The sequence below is a fragment of the Mauremys mutica genome, chromosome 2, assembly GCF_020497125.1.
Source record: "Mauremys mutica isolate MM-2020 ecotype Southern chromosome 2, ASM2049712v1, whole genome shotgun sequence".
NCBI classification, from domain to species: domain Eukaryota; kingdom Metazoa; phylum Chordata; order Testudines; family Geoemydidae; genus Mauremys; species Mauremys mutica.
The window spans coordinates 235,777,353-235,790,893 of NC_059073.1; the positions used below are offsets into that span (position 1 = coordinate 235,777,353).

At 38.1% G+C, this 13,541-nt stretch overlaps 1 protein-coding gene across 1 annotated transcript in view; it reads right to left on the reverse strand.

Moving 5' to 3' along the window:
* The window catches only part of LOC123363810 (ATP-binding cassette sub-family B member 5-like), a 67,473-nt gene that overhangs the window by 36,313 nt on the left and 17,619 nt on the right, over positions 1-13,541 (reverse strand). The window contains exons 6-14 of the mRNA XM_045005226.1: positions 13,363-13,417; positions 9,970-10,161; positions 6,708-6,879; positions 5,175-5,299; positions 4,909-5,086; positions 3,384-3,497; positions 2,861-2,971; positions 1,833-1,958; positions 440-643 (exon numbers count right to left, since the gene is read on the reverse strand). Of these exons, the coding sequence (XP_044861161.1) occupies positions 440-643; positions 1,833-1,958; positions 2,861-2,971; positions 3,384-3,497; positions 4,909-5,086; positions 5,175-5,299; positions 6,708-6,879; positions 9,970-10,161; positions 13,363-13,417 (1,277 nt within the window). The remainder of the gene's footprint in view (positions 1-439; positions 644-1,832; positions 1,959-2,860; positions 2,972-3,383; positions 3,498-4,908; positions 5,087-5,174; positions 5,300-6,707; positions 6,880-9,969; positions 10,162-13,362; positions 13,418-13,541) is intronic.

Here is a 13,541-nt window from a genome sequence, read left to right on the forward strand (position 1 = left end):
AAATTTTGAATGACACTGCAAATTCCACTCAAGGCCACAAGGTGGCTGTAAAAAACAATGTTTCCCTGCTTACATTTATCAGCTGCTGCTGAGTTTTGGTTACCCATATTCTGTGATTTTGCAGAGGGGCAGCTGTCCCTCAACGTGGGGCTGAGATTGAAGGAAAGACAACCATAGTTCTTAATTTTAAGATGCATTTATATCAGAGTCATCCATGCTTCCAGCTTTTGGATTCAGTTATCCTTCCCCTGACCCCAGCCCGGATTTATTTCCATTTCCTTAGATGTCTGTTTCAGAGAATTTAGAGAAACATTGCAATTGCTGGAAATTCCTTCTGTCACACACACACAAAATGGTTTCTTTTATGGTCATATCTCAATATCTCACTTTATTTCAGTTCATTTCTAAGAATGCAGGTTATTTTAAGTACCATACTTACATCAGGAAACTCCATGATAAAATCGTAAGCATTTGCTTCTTTTGCTGCATTCTCAATTTCTTCATCAGTTACATCCTCTCGACCATATCTTATATTGTTTCTAATTGTTGTCCCAAACAGAACAGGTTCCTGACTGACCACACCAATGAATTCTCGGTAACGTCTCAGATTAAGGGACTTTATGTTGTGTCCATCCACTGTGATCTAAAGAAAGAAAAAGACTATGAGAGCCTGAGGTTGTATATTATTATTTTTCTTCTTATTTTGTATTACCGTAGCACCTAGAAACCCTGGTCATGGACCATGACCCCATTGTGCTAGGTTCTGTACAAACACAGATCAAAAAGACACTCCTGTTCTTGAATCTTTCTAAACCTACAAATGTTTAGGACAAAATCTTCCCATTCAGTTTGTTAGGGCAGATTTAGGATTCATGAGAAAAGTGAGGATTTATTTTTGTTTCAGTGAAGAAATAGTCCTTGGCCAGATGTTTCCATACACCAAGTAGAGATTTGCCTCTGCCGGCACCACATCTGCAGTAAGGCCAAAGTAAAGGAAAAAGGAAGGGGCCCTCAATCTGAATCCTACCATCCCTTACACAGTGTTGGCTGGAGATATTTTTCATTTTTGCAGAAGAGGAAAACTTGAAACCAGCAGAGGCCATTTCTGCTTATCAATCGTATGGTATTATGGTTTCTTGACACACACCCTAAGGCCTGCATGAAGCATGGTGCAAGGAGGATAGAAGGGAAAAAGAACAACCATCATGTATCTTAAATGGGAGATCAGTAATCTATATGGTGGAGGAGGTAACACAAAGTTTGGCACTTTACACTTTAGCTGTGCTCAGAAATGCCCATGAAAATTCTTTGTCTGGATAGCAAATAGGAGAGGATGGATATAAGTGTCAGGCAATCGTTGAGACGAACACCGGTCTTCTATGTGCACTCTCACAGGACTGTGTGACACTGGAGCCTGGGTGGAGTGTGCTTGGCTGTATTTTGTTACAGTGTGTGTTTGGGTGTTCTAAATCCAAGCCCAGCATCTGCAACACATTCCTAATGTAAAGGGTGAGGCTGCTCAGAACAGAAAACACACGACAGTATTTAAAAAGCTGCCAGTGATTTATGTGACTTCCAAGTGATCCACACTCTGAGTGCTGCAAGGCTCACTTTGTAAGAATTAGACTTTTGTTAAATCTCCCAGCATCAGACGGGAGGAACAGCGGCTGATTGGCTCAAAATCTTGTGTATTATAGTTGGGTACAATATCCCCAACTTTGTGTTCCACTTGTCTCCTTTTTCCCTGAGGACATGTATAGCTATAATTCTTTGTATATTACTATTTTAATACCCATGTAAACAGTACTATGCTCTAGAATGGCTGTACTCACCACTCCTTCCTGTGGATCATAAAACCTCTGAAGCAGCTGGACCATTGTGCTCTTACCACATCCACTGCTTCCAACCAATGCCACCGTTTGTCCACAGTCAATTTTCAGAGTAAGGCCTTTCAAAACCTTGTAGTAGTTAAAAAAATAAAATGTAGATCAATCTCAAATTAACAAGATTCTGTCACTTAGGGTGACCAGAGGGCAAGTGTGAAAAATCAGGACAGGGGTGGGGGCTAATAGGTGCCTATATAAGAAAAAGCCCCCAAAATTGGGACTGTCCCTATAAAATAGGGAATCTGATCACCCTACTGTCACTAAATCCTGCCAGATTTATCCCTGCTGTATTTTCAAAATGCACTCATTCCTATTGCAAAATCTGGCTCTGATCTTGTCTCATACCTCAACCATTGGAACCTGCCCTTCCTGACACCTCACATACTCTAATTTGTCCAGTGTTCTGCAGCAAAAAGTCATCTACTGACATGATTCTGACCACATTCAGTCCCTCTTGAAGTCCTTCCATTGGCTCCTGCATGCCTCCTGCATCACATTCAAGCCCCTGGGCTCACCTTCAGGACCCTGCATAACTTTGCCTCTTCCAATCTCTCTTCTCTTCTCCTTTTTAGATAGGGTGACCAGATGTCCCGATTTTATAGGGACAGTCCTGATTTTGGGATCTTTTTCTTATATAGGCTCCTATTACCCCCCACCCCCGTCCCGATTTTTCACATTTGCTGTCTGGTCACCCTATTTTTAGAGGCCACACCTTCCTTGCCTCACTCAGCTCAAACATTCCATTGGCTAACAACCCCTTTTTACATTCTTCTCCAACACTCTTCTTCATGCCTTCTTTTATGTTTCCTCTTTACGCATGGAACTCAAATCAACCTCCTGACTCCAATCTGCCGTGCTTCCATCCTGTCCTCTAAAGCACACAACTCTTTTAGGATAATACACAAGTAACATGCCATATTTCAAGTTGTAGTCACTGTGACTACAACACAGCACAGAATAGGTGTTTCTCCTACCTGTACATCTGGTCTTGAAGGATAACTGAATTGTACATTATTAAATTCAAGTGCTCCCTTTATGTGATCAAGTTTGTGTCCATCTGAAGAAAAACTATCTATAGTGGGTTTCTGGGGAGTGGAAAAAAAATAAAATTTAAGCAAATAATTTACAAATGCATAATTGAGGGAGATATCATTATAGCCTGAATATTTCATATTTTTATTCTACAATTTAAAACATCTCCCACACCACACCTGTTTTAGCATTGGGTAGTTTGCAATCTAACTACCACAGTTACTTTGCTTTGGTAACTGCATTGTATTGTTTGTAATTTCCTTTTAAGAGACTGAACATAATGTTTCTTGCTAAGCCAGTTTGGTCTTTTTCCTTTTGGCTAACACTAATTTTTTCCTCCTTTATTTTTCAATGGAAATTACCATGGCTTTTTGCTTATTGCTACTTTATTTTTCTATTGGCATTGTTAGTGCTCTCATGCAAGATACTAGCCCAATTAGGAGGACAGGGTAGAAGGATCCATACCTGATCAATGATCTTGAAAACTTTAAAGGCAGCTCCTCTAGCAATAGAGAAAGTTTCAAAGTGTGGTGCTGCTGTGCCCAGGCAATAACTACTAAAAGTTACACAGAAGAAAACCTAGAGGAGGAAGAAGATGAAACCCACACTGAAAACAAATCCAAAATTAAAGGTTGGTTCTATAGTTTTGATTAAGGCAACACTCCCATTTCTGACCACTGGAGTTATGCCTCAGAAAAGACCACAGGATCAGTCTCAGCATTGGTGTGTCATTCACAAGACACTCCTAAGTATCAAAAGAGGAAGTTTAAACCTAAGTTTAAACCTTGGAATGCCAGCACAATACCTTATAGTCTGGAACAATAGAAATTGAGAAGGATTTTTGGCAAAATTCTACGGAATTTCTACATAAAACAGAAAGAAAAGGACTATTTTTGTTTTCTGTTCTACTTGTCTCTATTGTAGTATATTTGAACACTAAATATTGTTAAAAAATACAAAAAGGTCATTCAAAAATATGTATTGGCTCATTAAAGTGAATGGCCTTTACCGCTGCTAGATCAAGTTTTGCAGAAAACTCAGAAAACCCGCAAACCACACTGCGAAAGTCCAGCATATCTTTAGCTGACTACACCATAAACCCCACTATTACTCTGAGTTTTAAGGCAACCAGTAAATAGAGTTTCAATTTTCCAAACAATTCAAAACTCCACATAGTCAAACTTTCAACTTTATTCAATAGAATATCCTTCAAATGAAGAGAAACACAAGATGTGAGGAGTACATGCAGCCACCCTACCTAACAGTTCATCACATAATTTGTGAGGAAGAGTCTATTATGCAAATTTCACCTCCTCTTCTGTTTGTGGAAAATCCATGAGCAGATTATGATTTTTACTAATTTGTTAGTTATTTTAAATTATCTGATTATCTGATCTGATTACGTTTTCAATTAACTTCATTTACTGTTATTTAGTTGTGATTTGTCATATAGTCGCATGGTATTGTTTCTGTTCTCTGGCCGCAATTATTATAATCCTTGTGTCTGGTGTGAATGCTTCTGGAAAGTAAATTTAACATTTATCTTCAATGCACATTTGTGGTGGTAAAACAAACAGCATGAATGTTTATGGACAACAAACAGAAGAGACGCAAATATGGCAGAGACAAATTTTTATATAAATTCAAACTTCTGTTTTGTTATTACATTAAAAAGACAACAGCAAACCAGTTATGTGGTGAAGAGTCTCTTCTGCCTATCTAAATTCTTATATTAGTGCCCATTACCCTGGTATCCAAACACAACTTTACAATCAAAAGGGCAAGGAACTTAATTTTAACTTATATTTTACAGAACACAACCAGCTCTGCAGGAAGTTATAGAAAGAACCCAGCTCCTGGGCAGTTGTGGATTCTCCATACATATGATATCTCTTGTCCCTGCCTATAGCCAACATATTATATACTCAACATCACCTTCACAATGAAGTCAGTTTGTAAAAAGACACTGATGTGAAAATATGACACTTACAGCCAGGACAGTCCCAACTGAATAGCCAGTATTCTCATCAAGAATTAAGGTAGTTCCATACCAAAACCCAAGGCCATAGCATCCATTTATAATTAGGTACAAAAACCCAAGAGACAGCTTAGAAGCAATAGCCTTTTTTATACCAAGGTTTTTTGCTTCTCCTAGTTTACTTGTATATCTGTTAAAAAGACAAACATATGTTAGTCATTGTGGCTGCAGACAAAGTCATAAATTAAAAAAGACATTAACTATTGAGAGAGTCAGACCTATTGATTTCCTTCTCTTGTCCTCCAAAGGCTACAACAGTTCGCACTGATGACAGGACTTCTTCTGCTACTGCACCTGCTTTGGCATAGGCTGTTAACTCCTTACTGGTTAATGTGATGATCATCTACAGTCAATGGGAGCAGAATGAAGTGAACTTCTCAAACAAATTGAGAGTAGCTCTATACCTCATATTTATTATGTTATTTCTCCGAGCTCAGAACTGCCAGATTCACAATGATCTTTAGAAGTGCTGCCTGGGTCATTATTCTGTGTCTGATAAAGTATCCAATCTTGCAAATACTACCATGCAGATGTAAGTATGCACTATCCCAGAATTGGACCCATAAGAAACATTTTAAATGCTGTTCCATATGTACAGAACGTGTTATGGAATGTATCTTAGAAGCATAAAGATCTACAATTTTATAAACTCTGTCCCGGCAGTCTACTAGACCTACCTAAATAGGATGAGTGCAGGGATGTTCATTAATTGGGATTCCCAACCCACACCTGGAGACCTTGCTCTGGGCCAAGTGAGGCCAGGAGAAAAATGCTAGGCCCAGAAGGGGAGGATTATTGAATCTTCTCAACTTTATTTATACATTTTAAGATATTAAAAGACAATGTTAAAATCATAAAGGCATGTGTTTAGGAGGACCACTACCTGTTACAAATAATCTGTTACCGAAATTGTGAAGTCTTTGGGACAGGAACTATCTTTTTGTTGTGTGTGTGTGTGTGTGTGTGTGCAACACCTAGTAGTATGGTGTTGTGATACTGCTTGTGGCCTCTAGGTGCTACTGCAAATCTACTATCATCACTAACAATACAAGAAAATTGAGACTAAGAAATATACCTAATTCCCTTAAATATATCTTTTTCAGGCTATTTTTTGTAAAATTTTATTTTACTCCAGCTTCAAATGTACTACTGGAGCTGCTCAGAAATTTTTCAACAGAAAACAGATTCATTGAAGCAGAACCTTTCATGGAAACGTATTGGCTTCAACACAGCTTTTGTCCAGAAGGTTGCTCAGGTCCAGAATACGATTTCTGATTAAAATGAGAGGTAGAGAGAGCACCCAGAATAGCCAGTGATTAGGCACTCTGCTGGGATGTGGGAAACCTATGTTCAAATCCTTGCTCCGAATCAGGACAGGGACTTGAACCTATAGATCCTACATCATAGAGGAGTACTCTATGTACCTGTCTATCTGTGCAAAGAAACTATTTTTTTTTAAATCAGGCATTTTTCTTTTAGTTTCTTTTCTTTTCATGAACCATGCCCTTAGCAATTGTGAGCAGCTCTTAAACTCCTACTAAAGGAAAGTTAACACTTAAAATGTAATTTGGTAATTTAGAGATCAAAATGTACATTCATTCACACATAAGAATAAGTCCCAGGATTTCACTAGTGGAAATCTGAGCTTTTCGGTAACTGTAATTTTGGCAAGTATATAGCAAAAACAGTTTCCATGAAATTCCCTTTCCCCAAGAAATTTGTTACATATTAATCTTTAAAATCTTGCCTACCTTAGAACAAAAAGCTGCTGATAGTACTACGAGGGGGCTTGTGGACAGAATCACAAGTGTAAGTTTCCATCCCTTTACAAAGCCAATCACTATGCCTACTGTGAACGTTGACATGTTTTGAAATAGCTGAGCGACTTTGTCTCCAATGCCATCATTGATTTTATTAATGTCTCTAAGGGGGAGAAAAAAAACAAATTTTCAGCTGAAGATAGTTTAGAGTAATATCTATATTATCTCTATTTCTCTCTCATTTTTATTAGGGCTGTCAAGCGATTAAAAATTTATCACCATTAATCATGCTGTTAAACAATAGAATACCATTTACTTAAATATTTTTGGATGTTTTCTACATTTTCAAATGTATTCATTTCAGTTACAACACAAAATACAAAGTGTACAGTGCTCACTTTATATTCTTGATTACAAATATTTGCACTGTAAAAAAAACAAAATAAATGGTATTTTTCAATTCACCTTATACAACTACTGTAGTGCAATCTCTTTGTCATGAAAGTTGACCTTATGAATGTAGAATTATGTACAAAAATAAATTTAAAAAAATGTAAAACTTTAGCGCCTACAAGTCCACTCAGTCCTACTTCTTGTTCAGCCAATTGCTCAGACAAACAAGTCTGTTTACATTTGCAGGAGATAATGCTGTCTACTTCTTGTTTACAATGTCACCTGAAAGTGAGAACACGCGTTTGCATGGCACTTTTTTAGCTGGCATTGCAATGTATTTATGTGCCAGATATTCTAAACATTCATATGTCCCTTCATGCTTCGGCCACCAATCCAGAGGACATGCTTCAATGTTGACGACACTTTAAAAAATGCGTTAATTAAATTTATGACTGAACACCTTGGGGAGGAATTGTATGTCCTCTGCTCTGTTTTACCCATATTCTGCCTATATTTCATGTTATAGCAGTCTCAAATGATGACCCAGCACATGTTGTTCATTTTAAGAACACTTTCACTGCAGATTTGACAAAACACAAAGAGGGTACCGATGTGAAATTTCTAAATTTAGCTCTAGCACTTGACCCAAATGTTTAAGAATCTGAAGTGCCTTCCAAAATCTGAGGGATGAGGTGTGGAGCATGCCTTCAGAAATCTTAAAAGAGCAACACTCTGATGTGGAAACTATAGAACCTGAACCATCAAAAGAGAAAATCAAAATTCTGCTGGTGGCATCTGACTCAGATGATGAAAATGAACATGAGTCGGTCTATACTGCTTTGGATCATTATTAAGCAGAACCCATCATCAGCATGGACGCATGTCCTCTGGAATAGTGATTGAAGCATGAAAGGACATATGAATCTTTAGTGCATCTGACACATAAATATCTTGCAATGCCGGCTACAACAGTGCCATGCAAACATCTATTTTCACTTTCAGGTGACATTGTGAACAAGAAGCAGGCAGCATTATCTCCTGGAAATGTAAACACACTTGTTTGTCTGAGTGATTGGCTGAACAAGAAGTAGGAATGAGTGGACTTTTAGATTCCAAAGTTTTACATAACTGCACTCAACGCCCCCCCCCAAATTCTACATTTGTAAGCTACACTTTCATGATAAAGAGATTGCATGACAGTACTTGTATGAGGTGAATTGAAAAATACTATTTCTTTTATCATTTTTACAGTGCAAATATTTATAATAAAAATATAAAGTGAGCACTGTGCACTTTGTATTCTGTAATGTAATTGAAATCAATATATTTAAAAATGTAGAAAAATGTCCATTATTAATGATTAATATTTTGAGTTAATTGCATGAGTTAACTGTGATTAAATAGACAGCCCTAATTTTTATATACACACACTTTGTAGCACAGTATTTATTATTACTGTTACCCCTTTTGGCCCAAGTGGCTGGCCAAAAAATTTGGGGTCTTGCAGAGTGTCAATTTATCCTCCTAAGTGGAACAATGGAGCCAACTACCTTTGATGCAATCTTGTTTATTTGCAAGGAATGTACAAAGTAATCCTCCACAACACTTATGCGCATGCTTAATTTTAAGCATGTGAATAATCCCATTAACTTCAGGTAGAGTTAAGCACATGAGTGTCTGCAGGCTCAAGGCCGAGGTCGGGCAGATATCTATTAATTTTATTTATTTATTACCCTATCACAATTTGTGAGTGCACTTTACATGACTTAAGGTTGGGTCTGCTCATATTTCCTGTAATATGGGGGAAAAAAGCACCCTGGGCTCTTTGTCTTTAAAGCTGTAGACAAGTTCAGATCTCAGGCCTGGTCTACACCTAAAAACTTTGGTTGACCCAGCTACCTTGCTCAGAGCTGTGAAAAATTTCACACTCCTGGGAGAGAGAGTTAAGACAGCCTATGCCTTGGTATGGGCTCTGCTAGGATGACAGAAGAAACCTTTCATCAACCTAGCAAATGCCTCAAGGGGGTGAATGGACTATAGTGATGGTAAAACCCTTTCTGCTGCTGCACTACACTAAGGGTAACTGCAGCAATGCAGACATCCCTCAGTTACATTGGTGTAAATCACAGTAAATGAAGTAATTGCAAGAGTTACTCTTCATTCCCAGTGGCGAAACTGATGGCAGAATTAGCCCACAAAACACCAGTATAAAGGCCCACTTTACACAGGTGCAGCCTATTAGTCCCCACTCAGCCCCAGTTTAGTCACCACTAAATAGTTGCACCACTGCAAAATGTTCTTAATGAAAACAAGGCTTAACTGTCCAGAATATTTTCTGGTTGAATTAATCTATTTGGGAATTCAAGTTGAATTTGGTGAATACAAAATGAAAAAAAAATGTCCAAAAGGTTCATTTTGACCTTTTCTAAACAAAACGTTTCAATTTTTCATTTTGAAATAGTGCTTTGTTTAGAAATGTAGTTAGATTGGTTAAACTCAGTTTTTGTTTCTGGTCGAACAAAATTTCATTTGACCGGAAATTATTTCTTTTTTTCATTTTGGCAACAACAAAAACATCAGGTTTTTTTACATTAAATTATTTTTCTCCCCAGATCTTTTGTTTTGACCATGAAAAAACAAAACTAAACAAAACAAAATTGAAAAAAAGATCATTTGCTCAGCTCTACCTAGAATTTCACATTCAGTGGAAATATATACGGCTTAGGCACAAGAACAAAGAGAAATGCTCTCAGAAGGCTTAAAAACTGACTAAGGACATGGTTCTGCAATCTTTACTCACTGGGACTACTTGAGGGCTGCAGTACAGGGCCCTAAACAAACAAAATACAAAGACTCTTACTCCGTCAGACGTGTGTTAAGCTCTCCACTATTACTGCTATCGAACCAGCTGAGTTCCTGTCCCAGAATTGCATGGAAGAAAGTTTTTCTTATTTTCTTTGTTTGCCTTGCAGCCGCCAAAACCCAAAAGGAAATCTGTAGGTAGCCAAACACTAAGGCAGTCGCTCCAATACCGACATAATATAAAGCAAACCTTAAATTAAAAAAAAAAGTATATTAAGTTGTGGCAACTTGGAAGAAAGGGAACTTGGTTATTATTATAAATAAAAAGGTTATTTAATTTTGTTTCTAAGGTTATGTCTACACTACTGCCTCTGTCAGCAAAACTTATCTCACTCAAGGGTGTGAATATTCCACTCCCGAATGAAATAGTTACCCTGACGTAAGTGCCAGTGTGCACAGCGCTTCTCCCACTGACATAGCTTATGCCAGTTGTAGGAGTGGGTTTTTTATGCTGATGGGAGAGAGCTCTCCTGTCGGTATAGAGCATCTTTACCACACACGCTGCAGTGGTGCAACTGTACCGGCACAGCTGCAGCACTGTATGTGTAGACATGACCTAAAAGTTTCACTGCAAAATCCCAAATTCCTGTGGCGAAGTTAACCACAGACATTTATCTAGCAAAAGCTGAAGCCTGATTCCTTTACAGTGGTATGACTCCACTCAACTCTGTGCAGGCCTCTGACATACAGATAATATTCCTGTCCCCTGGCTGCATGGTGGCTGATTTCAGGGCTTTGCAGCAGGTCAGTTTCTGTAGCTGGAGAGAAGTTGATGTCTAGGAGTCAGGTCTGATGTAATTTGTTTATTTACGCGAGGGGTAGGCAACCTATGGCACGCGTGCTAAAGGCGGCATGCGAGCTGATTTTCAGTGGCACTCACACTGCCCGGGTCCTGGTCAACAGTCCAGGGAGCTCTGCATTTTAATTTAATTTTAAATGAAGTTTCTTAAACATTTTAAAAACCTTAGTTACTATACATACAACAATAGTTTGGTTATAGATTATAGAATTATAGAAAGAGACCTTCTAAAAAACGTTAAAATGTATTACTGGCATGCAAAACCTTAAATCAGAGTGAATAAATGAAGACCTGGCACACCACTTCTGAAAGGTTGCCGACCCCTGATTTACGCTATGAATGTGATGCTATCTACATGCTTAGGTGAGATTTGTGGTTCTTATACAGAGGCAGACCCAACCTGTCACAACGAACTCTGGAAACCCCAGCTCAGTCCAGGGCCGGCTCTAGGTTTTTTGCAAAAGAATTTTTGGCCACCCCCTCTCTGTTTTGGCTTTTAGATGTTTGCACTTTGCAATTTTTGTTTGTTGGTTTGTTTTTGACTGTTTAAAATAAAAAAAAATGAAAACAGAATTTGTAGTTAGTGAAATAAAACAATTTCCTACTAGTGTACTCATTTAATTTCAACAAAATCACAATTACAAACAATTTGGGTTCAACTATACACTGTAATGAAAAACGTTAGTATCGTCTGGTGTGCCCAGTTTCTCGTAAATTTAAAGAATTTACATGAACTGAATTTTTCTGGTTTTTATACTTGCGTAGTCTATTAATAATTTCGTGAAATCTAAATTTTTTGCAATGGTACTTTCAATTGAAATTAATGTGAGTCCCGACAAATGATTTTGAGACATGGTGGACCTCAAATAATGTTTTAGTAATTTCAGTTTTGAGAAACTGTGTTCACCAGAAGCCATTGATACTGGTAATGTTAAAAGAATATGTAATACTATAGCAGTGTTTGGAGTGAAAAAATCATTTCTTGCTATAAATTGTAATACTTTTAGAGGAGAAGTGTTAGGACTTGTTAGCTCAGATAAAGTTATTAATTCATCATACAATTCTACTCCGCCAATGTCAGCAGCGTTATCCGTACCGAGCGCTAAATGTAGCTCTTGGCAGTGCTTAATGAGGCCTTCTTTGGAAAACTAATTTTTAATATTTCCAATATGGTAAAAAAATTCAAAAGTTTCACAATAACCATGCAACTGATAAAATCTTTCTTCAAGGGAAGTTATTGCTACATCCAAAATACAATAGATTGGTCTTCCATCAGTTGATGAATAATCACTTTCAATGCACTGGTTAGAGCTTTCTCCCTGATTGTGGACTTTTAAAAAATACTTATTTGAAGTACGAGATAGTTTTTCTAATTCTTTTTGCCGTTTTTCTCTTTGTTACCGGTAGCAGCACCAGAAAGTCATTTTCATTTTTGTCCTGGCATTTTAGCCCCATAACCACTGACACCAATGTAACACGGAAATTGGTGTAAATGGCGCCAATAGGACAGCACAGTACACACAAGTAATCATGATTCCTGATTTAATTAATCAATAACTGTTAACATTTACACATTTACACACGTTCACCTTATGAGTGACCGTGTCACGGCATGACACGATATTTTTCACGTTACACTCCTATCGCACTACTGGAGATTTTTTTGATCTTCATGTATTATTTTTTTTGTACACTGGTGTATTTTTCAAAAAAAAAAAAAAAAGGATGGCTGGAATGCCGCCCCTGGAAATGTGCCGCCCCAAGCACGTGCTTGCTTTGCTGGTACCTAGAGCTGGTCCTGGCTCAGTTACCACATCCACTCCCAGCAACTAGAAACAACTGCTTCCTTTGCTCTTCCTACAAGTCTCTCTCCTCCCTCCTCTCCCCGCCGAGCACAGTTAAACAGCACCTTCCCTTCTTGGCTGTCCTACATCACCCTCCAGTCAGGAGCCAGAAGGGCAGCAGTAGATTCACCCTCATCAGATTCTTGACTCTGTCCTCTGCTGACCTCTCATTGCTCAGCTGATTCCACACAATACAGTTTGTGAATCTAAGGCCTATTACAGTTTGGTCAGCGTTCCTTTCCTTATCTGCACTCAAGATTAAAACCTTTTCATCATCGTTATGAAAAAGGCCAATAAAATGCTACATCTTTGGAGGCTAATGAGTTTAAATGGCTATTCATTACTTCACAATTATACATTAAGCTCCTGGAATCCCATCATTTGCTCTCAACGGCACTCGGCTATTTCTTCCCATTCTGTCACTTCCCTCAGCTTTACACCAGCGTCACGCCAATCAATGCGGCTGAAGTTATCCCTGATTTACAGCAACGTACGTGAGCAGAGCATCAGGTTCATTCATTTTATTTTATTCATGAGGTAAAATGGTTGGGACAGAAGGGAAAGCAGTCACGGGGATATAATTCAATACAGAAGATAAGTCTGGTTCTCAGCTAGAGGGAAGGTGATGAATAACAACTTCTATCTAATGCTATTAACTATCTCCACAGACAGTTTACTTAGAGTCGGTATCTGCTATACACTTAGCAGCTGCTAGTCAACCCAAAGTTAATAATTACTTTGAACTTACTCTGTCATTTGTTCTTCAAAGGGCACTTGTGACTGATTGCAGCTCAATGAACTTGCTGGAAAAAAAAAGATGTTTAAAAGTTATGTAAGTTGTTAGAGAGACAAGGTGGGTGAGGTAATGTTTTTACTGGTGATACCGACAAGCTTTCAAGCTTATGCAGAGCAGGCCTGAAGAAGAGC